Genomic DNA, 22,989 nt, shown 5'->3' on the forward strand with positions numbered 1-22,989 from the left:
GATAGCAGCCAGTGTAGAGGAGTCAATGGTTATGTTCAGATTCAGATTCAGATTCAGTTTATTGTTACTTAGATACCACAAATGCAATGCAGTTAAAAAATGAGACAACGTTCCTCCAGAATGATATCACAAAGCATATGAGAAAATAGACTACACCAGAATATCCACATAACATTTGGCAATCCCCAATCAAGAGTCCGGAGAGGCTGCTGCATATTAATATTGCGCTACCTTCTTAGCGCATTCCCCGGAAAGGAGCTCCAAATCCATCAGACAAACAAGACCAAAAACTAAAGCAACAAGACCTGCACAAAACCACATAGTTACAACATATAGTTACGACAGTGCAAACAATAGCATTGATAAGAACCAGTCTATGGTCACAGTAAAAATAGCCCAAAGATGTTAAAGGACTATAAGTTCAAAAGAAATCACCACACAGTTTCCACAAGTCCCCAGGGTCCCGACAGACTTGCCATCCCACGCAGGCGGCAGAAGGGAATACCCCTGCTATGGACTTCCATAGCGCCACCCGACTCAGCCTCGCAGACGCAGCACACAGTGAAAGCTCCGTCGAACCCAGCCTCACAGACACAGAACACACCGAAAGCGACCTGACCACAGCGGACTCCAAGTCCATCGAACCTCCGTGCCGACGACCATCCCCTCCGGCACAGCTTCTCCGAGCACCATCCTCTGCCGAACGTATTAAGACAGCTCCGCCAACGGCCATCAGCAATGCGACCCCGAGGACTGGGGGCCTGTTCTTCCCATCAGAGTCCCGGACCTCACAGCAGCAGCAGCAACGAAGAAGGTTTTCCTGGAACCACAATAGAATTTTCAAAGCATCAGCAAATCTCTAACCCCATTTTCCAATATTTTCCTTCCTGTACTGGGTGACATGATTCAGATTGGCAAGTCGCTACACACAGCTCCAATGCCACATTCAAGTTTGCTGATAACGCCACTATCATAGGCTGATGATGAATCAGGATATTGGAGTGAGATTGAAAATCTGGCCGAGATGCCATAACCACATCTTGCTCAATGTCAGCAAGACCAAGGAGCTGAACGTTGACTTCTGAAGGAGGAAACCAGAGGTCCATGAGCCAGTCCTCATCTGAGGATCAGAGTTGAAGAGGGTCAGCAACTTTAAATTCCTCGGTGTTATTATTTCAGAGGATCTGTCCTGGGCCCAGCACCTAAGTGTGGTAACAAAGAAAGCACGGCAGCCCCTCTACTTCCTTCAGAGTTTGTGGAGATTTGGCATGACATCTAAAACTTTCACAAACATCCTTAGATCTGTAGTGGAGTGTATATCGACTGGCTGAATCACAGCCTGGTAGAGAAATACCAATGCCTTTGAATGGGAAATCCTACAAAAAGTTGTGGATACTACCCAGTCCTTTACGATTAAAGCCCTCCCCACTGCTGAGCAATACAGCAGCATCTATCATCACAAATTCCCCCCCCCCCCCCCACACAGGACATACTCTCATCTCATTGATGAAATCAGGAATGAGGTAGGGGAACCTTGGCACCCACACCACCAAGTTCAGGATCAATTATTGACCCTCAGCCATCAGGTTTTTAACGTTAGGGATAACTTCACTCAACTTCACAGACCCTATCATTGAGAGAAATGGTCTTTCATGAATTCTATTGTAGTTGTTATTCTATTAAGATCTTATTAAGTATGCCCACAAGGAAATGAATCACAGGGTTGTTTTTGGTGACATTAATGTACTTTGATAATAAATATACTTTGAACTCTGAAATTTGTTAAGATTCTTTTCCAGGATCCCAACTGTGATTCGTCCTCATTCCTCGGCAACTTTCAGTCTTCATCCCACACTTCTGTTCTCACACACTTTCCACCCATCCAGAACATGGAGAGGATTTTCTTGTCTTCAACATCCACCTCACCAGCATCTACATCCAGATGTCACCATTCTTCCCAGTGTAACAAGACATCTCCAGGCCCTTTTTCAGGTTATTCTCCTCTCCCTCCCCTCAGTCCCAAGGATTTCACATCACTGGTCCCTGCTGATTATCACATTTTCAAACACAGAGTAACCTTTACCATCACTAAACATTGATTTAATGACCCTGGTGGCAACCAGCAGAGTGCATTATGTCTGCTGTTACCAACTTAATTTTGATTGATGGTAATCCTGATGTTCCTGGTCCAAACATGTTGTGCAGGAGGGAACATCATCACGATCTGTGAAATTTTGTCTGTTTGCTGATAATGACACTGTTAAATCTCTACACAGATCCATCACCAAGGACCCTCACCATACAGGTCATGCTCTATTTTCACTGCTGCCTTTGGGAACTAGGAACAGGAGCATTAGGTCCCCCAGGCTTAGGAACAGTTATTACCCTTCAGTCATCAGGCTCCTGAACCAACGTGGATAATTTACTCACCTTAACATTGAACTGATCACTGAACACAACCTATGGACTAATTTTCAAGAACTCTACAACTCTTGTTCTCAGCTTTCTTTCTTTCTTTCCTTATTCGTCTGCCTATCAGTGTTTGTTTATGTATTTATTCATTTATTTGTGTTTGTGTTTATTTATTTGTATTTACACAGTTTGTCTTCTTTTGCAGTTTTCTTGTCCGTCTTTGCATCAGTTTGTCATAGATTCTACTGTATTTCTTTGTTCTACTCTGAATGCCGGCAAGTAAATGAATCTCAGGGTAGAACATGGTATCATATACATACAATGATAATGCTTAATTTGAACTTTGAACTTGAGGCAGCCTAGACTGCCAGGAGCAGTGACACCATCCTTTTCCGATAAGGGAAATGGTAAGATGTTGGTAAAACTTCAGATAATGTCAGGAATCAAAGGATTGAGCATGGTGAGACTAGTGTCCTGTATTTGGCATGTATAGTGGCATGTATTTCAATGGTAAAGGTATTGTAGGAAAGGCAGAAAAGTTCTGGGCAAGGATCAACATGTGGAATTATGATATTGCAGACTTTAGTGAGGCTTGGTTACATGATGGGCAGGACTGGCAGCTCAGGATTCTGGGGTTCCTACGGGAGGAAAGTGCAAAAATTCTGGGGCCCTACCAAAGATATTTAAACCATCCTTATATCAGGATAGTTAACAGAGGATTGAAGGATAGACAATGTTGTTCTGTTATTCAAGAAAGGCTGTGAACATAAACCAGGAAATTATAGGCTAATGAGTCTGACATCAGTTGTGGAAAAGTCATTGGAAATCATTCCAAGAGACCAGATACATGGACTGATCAGGGATAGCTGGCATGGTTTTGTGTGTGGTAGATTAAGTGAAATTAATCTAATAGATTTTATTGAGGAAGTTAACAGGAAAATTGAAGGATGTTCTCTATATGGATTTTAGCAAGGTATTTTTACAAAGTCCTACATGGAAGGTTCGTCGAGAAGGTTCAGCATTGAAGATGAGGCAGTAAATTGGATTAGACATTGCCTTTGTGGGAGAAGCTAGAGAGTGGTCGTAGATAATTGCCTTTCTGACAGGGGACTGTGACTAGTGGTATGCCGCAGGACTGGTGCAGGGTTTATTGTTGTTTGTCATCTATATCAATGACCTAGAAGACAATGTAGTCAACTGGATCAGCAAATTTGTGGATGACACAAAAATTGAGGAGTAGTGGACAGCAAGGAAGACTACCATGGCTTGCAGAGGAATATGGATCAGTTAGCAAAATGGGCTGAAAAATTGGCATGTGGAAGTTAATACAGACAAGTGTGAGGAGTTGCACTTCAATAGGACCAACCAAGGTAGGTCTTACACAGTGAATGATAGGACACTGAGCAGAATGCTAGAACAAAGGGATCTGAGGATATTGGTCCATAATACATTAAAAATTGTGTTACAGGTAGATAGGATCATAACAGGATCAGAAGGAAACCTTTTGGGGGATTGGACTTCATAAATCAAAGTACTGTGTGCAGGAGATGTGATGTTGAAATTCTATAAGACATTGGTGAGGTCCAGATTGGATTGCAGCACATAATTCTCTGCAACATCCGCCATCTCCAAAGGGATCCCACCACCAAGCACACCTTTCCCTTGACGCCCCCACCCCACTCCCACTTTCTGCAGGGATCGTCCCTACACAACTCTCTTGTCCATTAGTCCATCCCCACTGATCTCCCTCCTGGCACTTATGCTTGCAAGCAGAACAAATGCTACACATGCCCCTGCACCCCCTCCTTCCTTACCATTAAGGACCCCAAAGAGTCCTTCCAGGTGAGGTGTCACTTCACCTGTGAATCTGTTGGGTTCATATACTGTGTCCAGTGCTCCTGGTGTGGCCTCCTCTATATCAGTGATACGTGATGCAGATTGGGAGACCAAATCACTGAGCGCCTACACTCTATCTGCCAGAAAAAGCGGGTTCTCCCAGCAGCCATTTAATTCCACTTCCCATTCCCATTCTGAAATGTCTATCCATGGACTCCTCTACTGTTGCGATGAGGTCACACTAGGTTGAAGGAACAACACCTTATATTCTATGTCCTGTCTTGACAAAGGGTCTCGGCCCAAAACGTCGACAGTGCTTCTCCCTATATTTGCTGCCTAGCCTGCTGTGTTCTACCAACATTTTGTGTGTGTTGTTGTTTGAATTTCCAGCATCTGCAGATTTCCTCGTGTTTGCACCTTATATTCTATCTGAGTAGCCTACAACCTGATGGTATGAACATCGATTTCTTGAATTTCCAGTAATACCTCCATGCCTTCACTGTTCCCTGTCTCCTTTCCCCTCTCTCACCTTGTCTCATTGCCAGCCTTCGCCTCCCTCTGGTGCTTCAACCCCTTTTCTTTCTTTCTTCCGTGGCCTTCTGTCCTCTCCTATTAGTTTCCCCCTTTTCCAGCCCTGCATCTCTTTTAGGAATCAACTTCCCAGCTCTTTGCTTCACCCCTCCTGCTCCCAGATTCAACTGTCATCGTCTGCTTCTCCCTCCCCTACCCCAACCTTTTAACTCTACTCCTTACCTTTTTTTCTTCAGTCCTGCCGAAGGGTCAACTTCCATAGATGCTGCCTGGACTGCTGAGTCCAGCATTTTGTGTCTGTTGCTTGGAGATTGGTCAACTAGGTACAGGATCGATGTAAATAAGGTTGAAAGAATACCAAGAAAATTTACAAGGATATCTCCAGGACTTGAATAATAAGAAAACTTTGAATATTATTCCTTAGACATTATGTCCTTAGGACATTATTCCTTAGACTGTAGAAGATTGAGTGGAGATTTTACAGAGGTGTACAAAATTATGAAGGATATATATAAGGTAAATGCTAGCAGACTTTTTCCACTGAGGGTTGATGGGACTACAATCCAGAGTCATGGGTTAAGGGAGAAAGTTGAAAAGTTCACCCAGAACATGAGGGAGAAGTTTGTAACTCAGAGGGTCAGGACAGTGTGGAGTGAGTTGTTCTTTTCTATGACTCTTTGACTCTAAATGGCTGTGAAAGATCACTTTAAGTTTAATGGAATTTACATTGTTTAATTTGTTAATTTTACTACAGTTCCTTGGTTAGTTATTAAGTATATTTTCTCTTGTACAATTCTAATAGTTTTCTGATCTTTAATCATTCTAGGATATCAGGCAGCACCGTATCATAATGATCTAGACCCAGGGATTGGAAAGTCCGTGTTCAATTCCCATTACTGTTGATAAGGAGACATGTACTCCCTGTGATTATGTGCATTTCCTCTGGATGTGCTGGTTTCCTCCCATATGCACAGGTCAGGGTTAGTAAGTTGTGGCCACACTATATTGGCACCAGAATCATGGTGACAATTGTGGGCTGTCCCCAGAACATCCCTGGACTGTATTGGACGTTGCCTCACATGATGTATTTCACTGTAAGTTTCAATGTTTCAATACACCGGTAATCTTTAATCAATCTTTTAATTTTTTTTTTGAAATGCATTCAGTTTTTAAAAACTGTGACATCCAGCTAAAAGGTGTGATTCAGCCAATTGCAAGCTGTTTCAACATTTCTGTGAGCATTCTTTCTTTTCCCCCGCTGTGGAAATCACTCATTGACCCAGACACTCACCAATGAAAAGACTGGGACAAACTTGTGTGAATATATCTTCACAGGTGAACATACATATTGTAGATCAGTGACCAACACTGTGACAACAACCCACTGTAAATCTCAAGAGTTACTGTGATTCACTGGATTCTGGACTCGTCGATTTCTTTATTCCATGTGTCATTAAGTATGATTTGTATCTAATGGAAGAGGGTAATTCTACCAAATATCTGATCAACCATTGTAATGAAAAGATGTTTGTGACTGGGTGGTCTAGAAGATATCAGCTGTGTCCATTACTCTGCATTCTACAGGTGAGGTGTTCACATCTGGCAGATCCCTTTACATATTTATATTCTCATTGAACTGCACACCCCAGCAGTATGAAGTACAAAGTGTATCACTGGGCATTATTTCATCTAGAAGATTTATGGCAGGCAGGAAGGAGTTTAAGAATGAAATTATGGGAGCAAGAAGGGGCCAGGATTAAGGGGCCAGGAATAAGGAAAACCCCAAGGCACTGTAAAAGTATGTGAAGAGCAAGATGTTAAGATGTGAGAGAATAGGACCAAACAAGTGTGACAGTGGAAAAGTGTGTATGAAACCAATGGAGATAGCAGAGGTACTTAATGAAAACTTTGCTTCAGTATTCACTACGGAAAAGGATCTTGGTGATTGTAGGGATGACATACAGTGGGCTGAAAAGCTTGAGCAGGTTGATATTAAGAAAGAGGATGTGCTGGACCTTTTGGAAAGTTGGGTAAGTTACCGGGATCAGATGAGATGTACCTGAGGCTACTGTGGCAGGTGAGTGAGGAAATTGTAGAGCATCTGATAATGATCTTTGCATCATCAGTGGGGATGGGAGAGGTTCTGGAGGATTGTAGTAGAGAGTAGAGATAGCCCAGGAAATTATAGACCAATGAGTTTTACTTCAGTGGTTGGTAAGTTGATTGAGAATATCCTGAGAGGCAGGATTTATAAACATTTGGAGGGGCATTATATGATTAGGAATAGTTAACATGGCTTTGTCAAAGGCCGGTCATACCACACGAGTCTGACTGAATTTTTGATGTGACTATACACATTGATGAAGGTAAACAGTAGATGTAGTGTATATGAACTTCAGCAAGGCACTTGATAAGGTACCCCTTGTAAGGCTTACTGAGAAAGTAAGGAAGCATGGGACCCAAGGGGACATTGCTTTGTGGATCCAGAACTGGGTTGCCCACAGAAGGCAAAGTGCGGAATTAGACAGGTCATATTCTGCATGGAGGTTGGTGACCAGTTGTGTGCCTCAGGGATCTGTTTTGGGACCCCAACTCCATGATTCTTATAAATGACCTGAATGAGAAAGTGGATGGAATGGGTAGTAAATTTGCTCATGACACAAAGGTTGGTGGAGTTGTGGTGTTATGGATAGTGTGGAGGGTTGTCAGATGTTACAGCAGGACACCAATAGTGCTGTAGGTTTTATGTTTCTAGCTCCTTTTTTTCAAAGTACAAGGTTTCCCTTCTACCACCATCATTGCTGCCCTCACCAGCCACGTTCTCTATTACTCAAACATCTGTCCTCATCCCATCCCATCCCATCCCATCCCATAACAGGGACAGGGTTTCCCTTGTCCTTACTTATCACCACAAAAGCCTCAGTATCAAGCATATCATTCTCCGTAACATTCACCCTTTCCAACGGGTTCCTACCACTAAGTACATCTTTCTATTCCACTGTACCCCACCCCATCCCACACACTGCCTCTCCACAGGAAATGCTCACTGTGTGATTCCCTTGTCTACTCTTCCTTCTCCACTGACCTCGTTGACAAATTGTATCCCTGCACGTGTGCATTCTAAACCTATCCCTACACCTTCTCCCTCATTGATGAAGGCAGAGCAGTGGATGTGTGTATATGGATCTCAGGAAGGCATTTGATAAGTTTCCCCATTTGAGACTCACTCAGAAAGTAACGAGGCAGGGGGTCCAAGGAGACCTGGCTTTGTGGATCCGGAATTGGCTTGACAACAGAAGGCAAAGGCTGGTGGTGGATGGTTCATATTCTGCATGGAGGACAGTGTTCAGTGGTGTTCCACAGGGATCTGTTCTGGAATCCCTTCTCTTTGTGATTTTTCTAAATGACCTGGATGAAGAAGTGGAGGGATGACTTAGTAAGCTTGCTAATGACACAAACGTTGGGGGTGTTGTGGATAGTGTGGAGGACTATCAGAGGTTACAGTGGGACGTCAATTGGATGTAGAACTGGGCTGAGAAGTGGCAAATGGAGTTCAACACAGATAAGTATGAGGTAGTTCATTTTGGTAGGTCAAATATGATGGCAGAATACAGTATCGCTGTGTGGAAAAGCTGTGAAATTTTGTGGTCTGAATCCATAGGATGCTCAAAGCTGCTGCGCAGGTTGACAGTGCTGCTAAGAAAGTGAATGGTGTGTTGGCCTTCATCACCCGTCGGATTGAGTTCAAGAGCCATGAGGTAACATTATAGCTATCTGAGACCTTAGTTAGACACCACGGAGCATTGTGCTCAGTTCTGGTCACCTCGCTACAGGAAAGAAGTGGATACTATAGAGAGCGTGCAGAGGAGATTTACAAGGATGTTGCCTGGATTGGAGAGCATGCCTTATGAAAATAGGTTGAGTGAACTTGGCCTTTTCTCCTCGGAGCAACAGAGGATGAGTGGTGACCTGGTAGAGGTGCATAAGGTGATGAGAGGCTTTGATCATGTGGAAAGCCAGAGGTGTTTTCCCAAGGCTGAAATGGCTAACAAGAGCGGGCATATTTTTAGGTGCTTGTAAGTAGGTACAAGGGGAATGTCGGAGGTAAGATTTTCACACAGAGTGGTGGGCATGTGAAATGCACTGCCAGCGAAGGTGGTAGATGCTGATACAATAGGGTCTTTTAAGAGACTCTTTGATAGGTACATGAGCTTAGAAAAATAGAGGGCTATGGTAGGCAAGTTCCTAGCAGCTTCTAGATTAGGTACCACAGTCAGCACAACATTGTGGGCTGAAGGGCCTGTCACGTGCTGAAGACTTCTATGTTTCTATGCTTCATCACCATTCGGGGGTAGCTGTCCTTCCAGGTGACACAACACTTCAGTTGTGAGTCCGTCAGTGTCATCTGAGGCCACACTCAGACTGGATGAATAACACTGTTATATTTTGTAACTCAAAAACATGAAACTAAGCAACAAAAAAAAACACAGGGAGACTGGGACAAACGTGTACTCTTCATTTTTATGTTTATCGAGGCATGTACTTAAGATATGGTGATGTGATGATGTATGACATTCACGCACTGTTATATATAACCCATAATAGATTATTAAGTAAATACTTAATGCTTAATCAAACAATATATCTGGCGAGCTGTTGGCTGTGGAGTGTGTTGCATTACGACATGCAAGGAGCATTTCTGATTCAAGTTTCAAAGTACACTTTTTATTAAAGTTTGTGTGAATCATACAATCGAGATTTGTTTGCTTACAAACAACTGCAAAGCAAGAAGCCCGAAAGAACCCAGTGATAATAAAATCAAATAAAGACCAACACCTGGTGTGCAGAGAGAGGGAGAAAAACACAGATCATTCAAACAATAGAAGTCAGCAACAGCATTCTGAACCAAAATGATTCGTTCACTCCAATCCCCACAGCAGCCCATAGTGGACCCAAAGCCTCAGTATCAGTTCAATACATCAGTGGGTACAGAGCACAGCAGCCAGGGCAGTCTACATAGCCCCAGCACCATGGAGAGAGGAGTGGTCATTGCGGGGACAACGAGTGATATCGGATGTCACCTCTGATCCTGACACCCTGTCTTTCCAGTATTTCTAGACCAGCATTTAAATTGTCCAAACAGTGTGTCATATTTTGCACTAGGGCTCAGGCAAATCTGCTGTGAAAGACTCTGAACCAAGACCACGCTGTCTGGCGACTCGCTTCATATCCAAATTTCACTGCCCATCCCAAAGTCACTCTTGACTTCTCCAAATTGGCTCAGTGCCCAGTGCGATCTAACCTTCACCCGGGCCAGTTGCATGGGCATCAAAACTCCTCTGCCTCAATTTCTCCTCTCCACATGCCTCATTACATCGCCTAAATTCTGCAAAGTACCATTATCGTTCATCCCTCGAATTTGGTTTGCCTCACGTCTCTTCATTTTTTTGGGGTGGAAATTTACCACGTTACTCCAGAAAAGGGGTAATTAGTGATGCTTTTGGTTGGATTTCTTGCCTTTTGAACATCTAGTGAGCCGCCACATGTGTTCGGTAGCAGATTCAGTGTTAGAAAGATGTGTTCTGCTGACGTTGATCGCAGTGCAGTCTTTAGACTCTGGACAAACCTCTCCACTAAACCATCTGTAGCTGGATGTTGCAGTACAGGTGTGCTTTGTCTTAATCAAGGGGAGCGACCTCTTTTCTAAATTGTTTTTAGGAAATTCCTTTTCCAAGTGTAAACTGGGCCACCCATCAGCATTTGCATGATTTATCATCTTCTTGATTTCAATCTTGTAATTGAGTCCTCCAAGAATCAGAGCACATCTTTGCATTTGTGCTGCTGAAGTCAGTGGAATATTCTTCTGTGGATTTAAAATGGACACCAGTGCTTGGTAATCAGTAATAACGGTAAAATCTCTCCCCTACAGGTCGTGGTTGTACTATTTTACTCCCCAAACCAGATTCAAGGCCTCTCAGTCAATCTGTGCATTATTTTTCTCTGCAGGGGTCAGGGAATGTAACACTAAGGCTATGGAGCATTCACATACATATCTCATATCAGTTGATTTGACTGTACCTGTACCTTAAGGCAAGGAAACGAAAGCAAGCTTCACTGGACGAGGTGGATCATAATGTGTGAGTACTGTGTCTGACGTCACCATCTGTTGGTCGGCCTCAGCTAAGCCCACAGCTGAAATGCTTCCCTGCAGAAAGGGGTGCAAAGATATCCTCTGTCCTGGGGAAAGGGCATTGATCTACTTTCAGGACTGGGTTGGTGGTGACCTTAAAATCAACACTGATCCTGTTAGACTCATTCTTCTTGGCTAATGTGAACATTGCTATTGCCGATGGGCTCCACACAATCTTGAAAATAATTATTTAGCCTCCAGCTGATCTAGCTCACTGGCTACTGTATCACTGATGGTAGAAGGAACCAGATGAGCTCTATAAAATGTGGGTGTTTCATTTTCAGTTAACACTATTTTACTGTTGATAAGTTTGAGTTTTCCAATGCCATGCTTGAACACTGCTATTTACTTTTGTCTGCCGCACATGCTCTGTGACCTACATTGTTGTATTTTCTGCAAGTTTCCCCTTTAAACCTGAAATGTTCTGGTGTAAACACGAGGAAATCTGCAGATGCTGGAAGTTCAAGCAACACACACAAAATGCTGGTGGAACACAGCAGGCCAGGCAGCATCTATAGGGAGATGCACTGTCGATGTTTTGGGCCGAGGCCCTTCGTCAGGACTGGTCTGGTGTATGTGTTCTTTTGCCACAACGGTTACACAATCTGATTGGTCAGGCTCTTTCCTCTTTAGATGCTGAGATTTTGTTCCAGCTCACTTTCATTCCTGACTGCAACTCAGTCGTATCTCTGGCTGCTGTTTCATCTGATACTGTAATTTCTTGCAATGCCTTTCCATTGCCCTTTTTATGATGTCACAATCAGATCTTTATAGATATTGATGGGAAAACGCAAACACCAGTTTGTACACAGCAATAATGCATACACTGTGACATTATAATTTCCAAACAGTCTGCCCCAGAGCTATTGATTGACGAGTGAGCATCATTCAGACACCTGGAGATAACTTCTCAGCTCCTCTTCAAATTAGGGTCACATGTCATTTATATCCATCTGTTTCATGTCTTTAACAGAGTCGCGCTCCCTCGGTCAGGCACAAGTGTTCCTCAGAAATGGATAAGCAATATTTCAGAAGGAAAGCAGCAAACGGGAAAGTTATCATGTAGAATTACAGCAGGGTTCAGTGACAGGCTGAATGAATATTTTTACCGCAGTATAACATGAGCTCATTGTGTTGATGTTGGTGCTGACCAGTTAATCAATGCCATATGCGACCTTCACCACCCTCTCTGCACTCTCTGTAAGGTCCTTCAGTGCATCGGTCAGCATTCTGTAGGTCATGAGAAAGGATGATCCTGCTCCAAAGATGGAACCAATGATAGGGATGAAGTTAACACCAACTTCCAAAGCTGAAACGGCAACAGATGTAGCACCCCAACCTAACCTTTTAATTATATCTTTATTTATTATCCCCAGCAGAAGAGGGTTAACAACGGCCTTAAGCTCTTTAACAGGTTTTTCTGTGATGTTGGCCAGTCTTTGAAGAGAAGCTTCATCCAGACCCAGGTGTTTACGAAAATAGATTATTTCCTCAATCAGAATGGTGATGTCACAAGCAAGGGAGAGACCAGAAATGGGGACTGCTCCTACAGCTCCCGAAATTATTGCCGACATCCAAACACGTTTCTGCAGCATCTTGCTTTTCCGCTGAACAATCTCCACACTTGTGTTTGCATAGGCCAGAACAAAGATACTTTTCTTTAAATATGGCAGATCATCTTCAAGTGCTTTATTTAAACGATTGAAATCATATCGATCCTGTTCAAAACTGGATATCAGGAACACAGGTGGGGTCCGAATCCCCGCTTCTCTCAAATTGTTGACACAGTTACTCCGAATATCATCCAGCTTTTCTTTCTCATTAATTTTATTTCTTCCCCCCTTTCTCATTGAGTAAAAATCTTGATCAATCTTAGTGCGGACAAAGTAGAAATTTTTCCTGAGCTGTTTAATCTCTTCAGCAAGTTTTGCATCATTTTCTTTGAAACGACAAGCTGATATTATGATGAAGAAATCATATCTTTCAAAATTCATTTTCTTGAGATAAGTAGCAGCTGGAAATTTTGTGGATCCGATCCCTGGCAGGTCCCAGTAGCGGACGTTGGACTGATTGGGATGTGGGTACGCGGTTGGCTTCATTGTAGCTTCAATGACATCAACTTTAGCAGCTCCATCATCATTGTTCCGAAGTCCTCTCATGGCATTGATGAAGGTGGATTTTCCTGTACCTGTTTCTCCAGTCACTGCGATGTTAAGCTCTGTCCCATCCAGCTCCGATAACTTCTCTTGTATCAGAAAGGTAACTTTTTCCACCCCGCCTTCTTCAAAGAAGGATTTCAGTTTGTTGAGCTGTTCCATTGTGAAAAATGTGGCATTCTCAGACTGAGTATCCTGTTGCCTGAAAGGAAACCGTTTCCGTTAGAATTTCTAAACAAAAAAACTTCCATTTCCACAGATCCCTATTTGGTTGACAAACATCTCATATGTGACAACATGCGGTGAACAACTAAGCCAAAAGTTAGCATGTCTTTGGGATGGGGAGGTAATTGCAACATACAGTCAAACCTACAGGACAAAGAATGCTTGCAAATTTCATGAGGATAACACCATAGGTCAGGCTGCAACCTGTCTCTCTAGAACTATGAGTATTGGAAATCTATCCATACAACCTCATGATATCAATGCAGAAGTCCTTACATGAGAGCTGCCAGTTCAACCAGTATCATTCCTTTCTCCACAAGGTCAGATGACAGATGTTTGCTGATCATTACACAAGATCCAATTAATTTGACAATGAAAACTAAACTAATTCATGCCTGCTGTAACAAAGTTACCCAGGGTGGTTCAGCAGACTGACACCACCAGTGACCTGGCTTCACTCCTGGTCTCTGGTGCTGTCTGTGTGGAGTCTGCATGCTCTCCTGTGACCGAGTCGATTTCCTGTGGGTGATCCTGCCACACTGTATTAGTTGTTAGGTTAATGTGCCCCTGTAAATTGCTTGTTATGCAGGTGGGGGTGGGAAAGTTAAAAATTTGATGTGTGTGTGAGAGAGAATTTGTTAGATGGAAATAAGCAGATCCATGGGAAAGGTGGGAATGCTCAGTGGGGGGGTGGAGGGTGGCAACAGAGATGAGTCTGGGTATCATAATGAAAAATAAAAAAGTACAAGTGATTTGAATAGATGAAAAAGATGAAAAAGTTGTAAACAAAGACTAGTAACGTGTTTGTAACAAATGTACCAGGCTGTGACCATCTCCAAACAAGGAGAGTCTAACCACCTACTCTTGACACCAATACCACACAGACTTGTCACTGTGTGTCACATACACATCCCCTACACTGTTTCTTCTTGGCTACTCTGACAGCAACTGATAACCTCAAGATCTCCACTAATAAAACAGGGCACTACTGATTAGGGAAAATATCGCGGCTGCTCTCAGAGGGAGTGGATAATGGGGGCTTATCAACTGAGCCCATAAGGATAAAACACAAGGTGCAATTACTCTGAGTGGATTACGTTATAGAGCCTCCAGCAGAAACAAGATATTGAGAAAAGAACTGCAGGCAGCTGAGGATAATTTGCAAGAACGACAGGGTAGCTTTATTGCGTAACTGCCACTTCACCAAATAGACTGGGGTCTTCTTTGTGCAAGAGAGGTAGATAGGGCAGAATTGTTAGGTGCATCAAAGACAGCTTCTTAAAACAATATGTGAATAACCCAACTAGAACAGGATCCATACTAGACCTGGTATTGGGCAGTGTAATTTGTCAGCTGACTGACCTTTCAGTCAGTGGAAATAAAAAGAATCAGTAATTACAATAGCTTAAGTTCTCATATAGCTGAGTAAATATAGTTGTTGCAAGAAAGCTTTAAATAGCAGGAGGATAATTCTCTCTGTTTTAAGCAGGACCTAGGTAGAGTTATTCAGAAACAGTTGTTGCTAGGCAAATCTCTTCTGTGGAGGGTGTTCCATGGCCACATTACAGAGTATGGAATTGATATGATCCAGTAAGTTGGAAGGATAAGGGTGGCAAGATAGGGGAGCATTTGAAAGAAGTCAAGAGGGAAAGGTAAGCATATGTACAGTTTAAGTTAAAATAATCAAAGTGTCCTTGATTGAGAGAAGAACCCAAGAAGGGAATTAGGTGACTCACATGAAAACTCCTTGGCTTGTTCGATTAAATGAATCCCAAAGAATTCTGTACATCAATCAAGAGAATAACTAGAGATCGCATAGGACTAGTCAGGGACAGATGATATGCTTGGAGGTGGAAGATGCAGAGAGCTTCTAAATGAGTACCAGAAAACATGTTGAAGGAATTCAGCAGATCATACAACATCCAAGCCTGACCTACTGAGTTCCAACAGGATTGTGTGTATTGATCCTGATCTCCCACATATACAGTCTCTCTGGTGTCTCGTAAATGAGTACTTATTGTAAGGATCCAAAAAGGGGAAAGTCATGGAGAACAGTGTGGGGCATGTTAATGAGCTTGGACATTTTTAGATAAAGAAAAAGGTGATGTTGGATCTTTTGAAGAATGTTAATGTGAAAGGGGTCTTGACCATAGAAATGATTGAGGTGTTTAAAAGGTCCTTTGATAAGCATGTATAATTTCAGGGAATGGAGACGTGTGGACCATGTGAAGGTGTGAATGAATCTTGAAGTGAGATGGATGAAGTAAAGAGCTGGGAAGATGATTGGTGAAAGGGATAGAAGACCATCTACTGTTGTACTGAGTCCACAATAATGCTGGAGGGAAAACACCTTACATTCCGTTTGGGTAGCCTCCAACTGATGGCATGAACATTGATTGCTCAGACTTTGTGTAAGGCCTCTCAGTCCCACCATCCCCTTCACCATTTTCCATCCATTTTCCCTCCCTCACCTTGCCCATCCATCACCTCCCACTGCTGCTCATCCCCCTCTTTTATTTTGCTTCCATGTCCTTGTGTCTCTTTCACCAATCAACTTCCCAGCTCTTTACTTCATCCCTCCAAGGTTCACCTATCACCTGGTGTTTCTCTCTCCCCTCTTCCCACCTTTTAAATCTACTCCTTCGCTTTTCCCTTCCAGCCCTGCTGAAGGAGTTTGGCCCGGAACTTCAACTGTACTTTTTCCAAAGATGCTGCCCAGCCTGCTGAGTTCCTCCAGCAGTTTGTGTGTGTGTTGCTTGGATTTCCAGCATCTGCAGATTTTCTCTTGTTTGCAGGCAAGAGAATTTGTTTGAGGTGTCATTAGCTCAAATGGTGCAGCATAACATCATTTGATGAGGGGCCTGTTCCCCGGTTGAGTCATTCTGTGTTCTGTGACAAGGGCTTTGATGGAAGGGAACACCACCACCTACAGATTCCCCTCCATCATACACTGATATCATTGCTCCACACGGTCACTGGGTCTACACTCAGGAATTCCAGATCCAACCCCACAATGGGATCAGATTTATCAGGATGGCAGCTGATCAACAAAGCAGATCCCATGCACCAATGAGAATGCTGAGCACTCAGTGTGCAGTGCACTGGCAGGAGTTGCTGAGGTGGGGTTCATTGAAGAGACACACGGTGTGGTATGTTCTGACCTACCTGGAGCTTGCTCCTTCCATTCTTGACAGCTGTTTCTCACGGTGTGGCCTGTGTGACAATCCAGTAATCCCAGCACCAAATGTGCAGAGTGGTTGGGGGCTCGAGTGTCCTCTTTGTCTTTTTGTTGCTGCCTCCTTGAAGGAAGTAAAAAGAGTGACTGACAGTTCTTTGTCTAGCAAGATTATTTAATGATGCTCAGCAAATCACCTTTAATCACTGGAGAATAATGCAAGAAACCAGTGCATAGAACAGTACGGCGTAGAAACAGGGTCCTTGGCTCATATTGTTCCTGCTGACCATTATGCCAAAATAAACTCATCCTATCTACCTGCACAAGAGACACATCTCTGCATTTGCTGCATGTTCACGTGTCTGTCCAAATGTCTATTAAATTCTCCTGTTGTGTCTGCTTCCACCACCATCTGTGGCAGAAAGCTCCAGGCACTACTAGTCTCTGAGTAAAACATTACCTTTAAACATGCCCTGTCTCCACATCTCAACCTTTTAGTATTTATATTTCTGGGAAAATAACACCTTCCAGGCCTCTCACAATTTTATACACTTCCAACAGTTTTCCACATCCCTCAAAATCCCACAACTACCCCTTTGCCACCCCCAGCTTTCAAAACTCCAGAGAAAAAAATCATGGTTTGTCCAAATTTTTCTCACAGCACATGGCCTTTCACCTAGGCAACATCCTGGTAAACCTCTTCTGCACCTTCTGCAAGGCCTCCATAACCTTCCTGTAATTGGGCAACCAAACATGAATGGAATCCTTCAGATGCAACCTAACCAGAGTTGCATCATTGGAAAGCTGGAACAAATTGTTGTTTGCCCAATTTTCCTTCTAGTCAAATATCACATTTGCCTGTGATAATCACTATGAACAGTTCTAATACTAATTATGGTTAATTTGCTTTGTTGCTACTTTGGGCAGTTTTTGAATCAAGCGGCATCTGCAAAATGCCACACAATTGCCTGTGATAACGACTTTGAATAGATGGTGTTCTCTACTCAAACTCCAAGAATCACAGGAACTTGTTGCATCTGTGGGTGAAGATGCAACTGTGAGGTTAAATACCAGCCGACTTGATGAACATTGACACTGACTTTTGGAAGGGGGATACACTTGAATGTAAAACTAAATGAAGAGGAAATGATTACTGTATTGCCAATACTATCACATCAGGTCAACCTGCAGAGAATGAACTGAGCTGAACTGTACTGAAATGTACCTTTACATGTTCTGTTTGTATATTCTGTGCTTCTGTTCATTTTTTTTTTGGTCATCATTTGCACGTGGGATGGGAGGGAGTTTGATTTTTGATGTTTTTGCTTTGAACTGGTTTGGTCTATAGTCCTTTCTTTTGTGACTGTAGGTGGGGAAGAAGAATTCCAGGGTTGTGTAAAACATACACACTTTGATAGTAAATGTGATTTGAATTTTGAGAATTTTGAGATTAAAATATAAACATATTCCCACTACCAAGATGTTCCAAGCTCAACATAAGAGAGATGATGCTCTCATAATCTTACACAACTTCCCTGACTTGGAAATCTCCCTCAGATTGTAAAGTTATTTCTCACATTCTATTATTTCACACTGGGAAGAGAAAGAAATAAGACTGATGAAACTGACATCTGCCGTGGGAAATGTGGACATGTCAAAGTGGGACTGAGAATTTGGACACCATGTAGTGATGACCAGAACATTTTCTCAAGTGACAATAATAAACAGGGATTCTGTAACTGGATGAGGAATGAAGAGGCATCAACTGATGATTCAGATTAAAATGAGTTCAGGTCACATCAGAGCAGCAGGGGGATTTAACTTAATGGATTGAAGTATGGTGAAAACAGCCATCTTGCATAATAGTCATGATTCAATCTCCAGATTACCATCAACACTGAGCTTGTTCACCCTTTGCCCTTCAATGAAACATGTGGTGATTGAAAGTCTTTGGATGTCAGGAATTATCCAACGCTTTTCACCTGCTCTTTTAGCCAAAGTACAAATACATTCACAGAATCACTGGTACACACCAAGAGGAGAGTTCACAATGTCAATGACACTGTGTGAGAAAGATTGATGTTTTGAGCCATTCCTAGATGGTGATAGTCAGTCCCTGACATTTCAGTTGCACTGATATTACTGGACACTTTTTTCCTTTGATTAAACATTGCTTTGGCCTTGCTGCAGGCAGTTGATGAGAGCAATGATTGCTGAGAATGTCTGAAACAAAATGAACACTGTATAATCATCAGCAAACATCTCACTTCAGACTGTAGGGTGGAAGGAAGGTAATTACGGAAGCAGTTGAAAATGGTTTGGACCAAGACACTACCCTGAGCAATTTCCACAGTGATATTCTGGGCTGACCTCCAACAACCACACCTATCTTCTCTTATGATATTTTCCCTTTGACGCCACGCTCTGTCAAATGCTGCCTTTATATTTCCAATCACCTGCATCCCAGTGAGTCTATTGAAGTCCACCTGAAAAATTCTAGTCCAAAGACGAGAAAAAAGTGATTTCCAGGGCCATTGTGAGAATGACTGCCCTTGGCAACAAAGCAGAATTCGACTGAGGATCCTGGTAAACTGATGACAAATGGGTATGATGATTTGAATTTAACCTTACAAAATGGAATCTGGCTTTGGTTATTGAGAGATTATCACTCCATCCCTGGGAATTGAATCCTCCAAAGCATTGCCTGGACCCAAACATCAATGAACATTCCTTTCTTTATGAAATGTAGGAATATTTGATGCTGATTGCACAACATTCATGTCAATTCAATGTCCCTCAGATAATAAAACCAGTTGTGCCTGCATGGAGCAGGACCAAGTAAATCTGCAGGCATGAGGTGATAGGTAGTGTATCTGTGTCGGGAGGCTGAGGTGAGGATAGTAAGGACCCGCATACTGGAGTGTCCGAGACTGGAATCGAGACTGAGACAAGAACAGGATTTCTGAGTAGATGCTAGATGAGAGCCTGATGAGATCAGACAGGAAACCAAACGAGACAGAAATTCAAATACAATCTCAGACTGAACCAAGAGACTGAATCAGCTGATCATTGAACACTGAACGTGAGTTCAGGTGCTGTTAAATATCCAAACCTCGGAGTCAAAACATGGCCACCAATTGTGGAGTGGGTCAGAATCTTTAAAGTGAGTTTTCATTATCATTGTAACATTCAAGAAGGTTGTTAATACCTTCAGATACTTCATAGGTTCTAACTTGATGAAGTGGTGAAAGAGTTCCATTTTCACTCCTGCATGTTTCTGACATTTCCACGGCTCAATGCTTGAAACACAATCTGTAGAACAATTCACAGTTGTCTTCGTGCTTATTTCTCATCAACCATCCGTGACAGAACCACTGCTTTTGTCCACACACACACACACACACACACACACACACACACACTTTTAAAACTGTTTTAAATCACTGTGTAGCGTCTAACAGCCACATAAGTGTGTGTGACTAAAATGAGTTAATCTGTTCGACAAGTTTCCTTCCCCAATTAAGTGGCCATGTCCCAAATAAAGGAAAGGAATTTCCTCCATTCGGTTTTGTTCTGTAAACGTTGTCCCAAATAAGTGGCTGACCTGATTACTGATGGCCCAATTAACAGGAACCCACTGTATCTGTATCCCAGAAATGAACAAGTGCAAGGGGAACCCTTCAGCAAGAGCTGTAATCTGCTGTGTTCAAAGTTCAAACTTCTATATGAAGTTATTATCCAAGAATGTATATGTTACCATGTATGATTATTCTGACAGTCAACTCTGAAGCCAGGGGTTTTCTTCCATATGTTTAGTTCCGTGCGATTACCATTAAAACTGTGCCATTTGTTGATAAGTCTCTGTTATGAGGCAACGTTTCCCGGTATCTTTGGTATCGCTGTTGTTCAAAGTTCTCCTCAGCTTTTTCATTACCTAAATCATTAAAGAGCTAATGGCCATAGAATGTCGCCCTCTCGCTCTGGAGGCACAGAACCTCCTCGGTTTGTGCACCCTTGCAAATGCAGATGGTTTCTCTGTTCGACGATTCACACTCTCCCCACGAAGCCCATGAACTCAGAGCCTTGCCCCGGAAATCTCGTCACTTACCCCTTCAATCACCTGGGGTAAATCACCAGGCCCTGGGGACTTATCCACGTTAACACTCATTAGGAGACCAACACTTCCTCCTCCTTAACCTCTAAACATCCAAATACATTTACACACTAGACACTGATCTCCCAGTTCTTCCTATCCTTTTCCTCGTTAAAAACTGACACTCGTTAAGTACATTACTCAGATTCTGTGCATTCAAGCTAACGTTCCCCCCTTCATCCTCGAGTGGCCCCAGCCTTTCCTGAGATGTGCTCTTGCTCTTGATATATGCATACGGTGCCTTGGGATTCACCTTAATCCTACTTGCCAGCGAATTTTCATGGCCCCTCCTGACTTCCCTAATTCCATACTTTCATTCTTTTCTGGGTTCTGTATGCTCCTCGTGTGGCCGATTTGATCGTAAATTCTGAAACTTTACATAATTTTCCTTTCTCTTTTTGACTAAATTCATCACCTCTCTGGATATCCATGTTTCTGTTATCTTTCCATTCATGATCTCCCTTCTAACAGGAACACACCATTCCTGTATTCTATGCAATTGATCTTTAAACACCCTCCACGTGTCTGATGTGGACTTGTCAGTAAAAGGTCTTGCAACTTCACACCCCCCCCCCCCCCAACCACCTCCTTGACCTTCCCTTCAGTCTTTTCTAAAACTTCCAGAGCCTGGGATATTACTCGACCATTCCTACCTCCTCCCCCACCAAGTTTCAGTAATGGCCACAGCATCGTGATTCCATGTACTGATCCACGCTTAAGTTCATCACCCTTACCCAGAATACGCCTAGCATCAAATATGCACACTTCAAACTATCCGACCCATCATACCTCTTATTGGGATCTTGCCTTTCAATACTTCTCTGCTCAGACAGTTGGGTTATTTGCAAGTTGTTATCGTTCTGTTGTTTTGGCTTCGAACTCAGTGTTCCAGTCCTCGTTCCGTCCCCTTCTCGGAAAAGGTGTAGTTTCACAGAAGGTCTCTGCAGTGACTGATGCCTCTCTCAATCACTCTGATCACGAGGATTCACGTTCAAAGCCTCCCAGATCCAATGAAACAGAGTGAGCTGGGAAAGTTCCACACAATAACGTGAGTGCCTCAGTCTCCCCACCCGCTTCACTGGTCGGACCGGTGTGGTTCTCCGGGTTCAAAGTCCGGGCGCTGTTGAATTTAGTTTGATCGGTGATAAAGTGATGGCGTTTAGAGTAGCTCAGTGTGTGTGTGGTTCACAGTCCGTGAACAGCAGGGGCCCGAAGGGAGAATGAGCAGCCTGAGACTAGTGATGGGCCGAAAGGAGCTGTCTGGATTTTCAGATGTTGGCGGTATTCATGATCAGTTGGGATGGGGAATGAGAGCCATTAGTTCAGGGTTGGAATGTACCCCCGCCCACTCGGGAAGTAGTTTAAGCGGTGCCGAGTGGAGAGTCGAAAGGCTGCGGGACCGGACGGCATCCCAGGGCGGGTGCACAAGAAGTGCGCGGCTCATCTGGCAGGGGTGTTTACAGATATTTTTAATCTCTCCCTCTCCCAGTATAGACTGCCCTCCTACTTCAAAACATCCACAATTGTTCTGGTACATAAACAGACCAAGGTAACAGGTCTGAACCACTGTCGCACTCACCTCAATAATGAGCAAATGCTTTAAGAGCCTGGTCAAGGACTACATCTGCAGCTTGCTACCACCCACACTGGACTCCATACAATTCGCCTTCCAACACAACCGATCGACAGATGCCGCAGCTCTACTCAACGTCCTTCCACATTTGGAGAAGAAGGATGCTTATGTGAGAATGCTGTTCTTGGACTACAGTTCTGAACTATAGTCCAAGAGAAAAAACCAGCGGACATGGGTTAAGGGTGAAGGGGGAAAAGCTTAAAGGGGACATTGGAGGGGGGGGGGGCTTCTTCACACAGAGAGTGGTGGGAATGTGGAATAAGCTGCCAGATGAAGTGGTAAATGCGGGCTCACTTTTAACATTTAAGAAAAACTTGGACAGGTCCATGGATAAGAGATGTATGGAGGAATATGGTCCAGGTGCAAGTCAGTGGGACTAGGCAGAAAAATGGTTTGGCACAGCCAAGAAGGGCCAAATGGCCTATTTCTGTGCTGTAATATTCTATGGTTCTATGATGGGATATTAGTACCCTTTTGTATAGTATCATGCAATCCATCCCTTTTGACAATTAGTCTATTCTCTCAGAGAGCCCATTAATCCAGGAACCTGAATCACTGCCCCCCACCCTGCACACATCCCTTCAGTCAGACATTCATCTGGCCTATCCTTCTATTCCTGGACTCACTAACACATGACACTCGAGTAATTCAGAGATCACTTCCCTTGATATCTTGCAT

At 43.2% G+C, this 22,989-nt stretch overlaps 1 protein-coding gene and 1 long non-coding RNA gene across 3 annotated transcripts; both read right to left on the reverse strand.

Moving 5' to 3' along the window:
* Positions 1-449: 449 nt before the first annotated feature.
* LOC132398256 (uncharacterized) lies at positions 450-8,089 on the reverse strand. The gene is made up of 3 exons (XR_009513594.1): positions 8,007-8,089; positions 5,002-5,098; positions 450-820 (listed from the first exon to the last, which is right to left on the reverse strand). It is a non-coding gene; the product is annotated as an uncharacterized LOC132398256 (long non-coding RNA).
* A 1,420-nt stretch (positions 8,090-9,509) lies between these two features.
* LOC132398245 (interferon-inducible GTPase 5-like) lies at positions 9,510-22,106 on the reverse strand. 2 transcript variants are annotated; one of them, XM_059977383.1, is made up of 4 exons: positions 21,468-22,106; positions 19,734-19,837; positions 16,516-16,649; positions 9,510-13,327 (listed from the first exon to the last, which is right to left on the reverse strand). In XM_059977383.1, the coding sequence occupies exons 2-4, from the start codon at positions 19,782-19,784 to the stop codon at positions 12,124-12,126; spliced, it is 1,389 nt and encodes a 462-aa protein (XP_059833366.1). In that variant the 5' UTR covers positions 19,785-19,837; positions 21,468-22,106; the 3' UTR covers positions 9,510-12,123. The 2 variants fall into 2 exon arrangements, with proteins under 2 accessions (XP_059833366.1, XP_059833367.1); XM_059977384.1 differs by lacking the exon at positions 19,734-19,837.
* Between the last annotated feature and the right edge of the window lie 883 nt (positions 22,107-22,989).

Source organism: Hypanus sabinus, chromosome 8, assembly GCF_030144855.1.
Source record: "Hypanus sabinus isolate sHypSab1 chromosome 8, sHypSab1.hap1, whole genome shotgun sequence".
Lineage (NCBI taxonomy): Eukaryota > Metazoa > Chordata > Chondrichthyes > Myliobatiformes > Dasyatidae > Hypanus > Hypanus sabinus.

Excerpts from the sequence above, each read along its gene's own strand:
- LOC132398245 (XM_059977383.1), bottom strand. The coding sequence starts at position 19,784 with ATGGAACTCTTTCACCACTTCATCAAGTTAGAACCTATGAAGTATCTG. Across the intron at positions 16,650-19,733 it reads AACCTATGAAGTATCTGAAG|GAGGCAGCAACAAAAAGACA; the intron begins GTATTAACAACC and ends ACTTCCTTCAAG. Across the intron at positions 13,328-16,515 it reads ATGGAAGGAGCAAGCTCCAG|GCAACAGGATACTCAGTCTG; the intron begins GTAGGTCAGAAC and ends GTTTCCTTTCAG.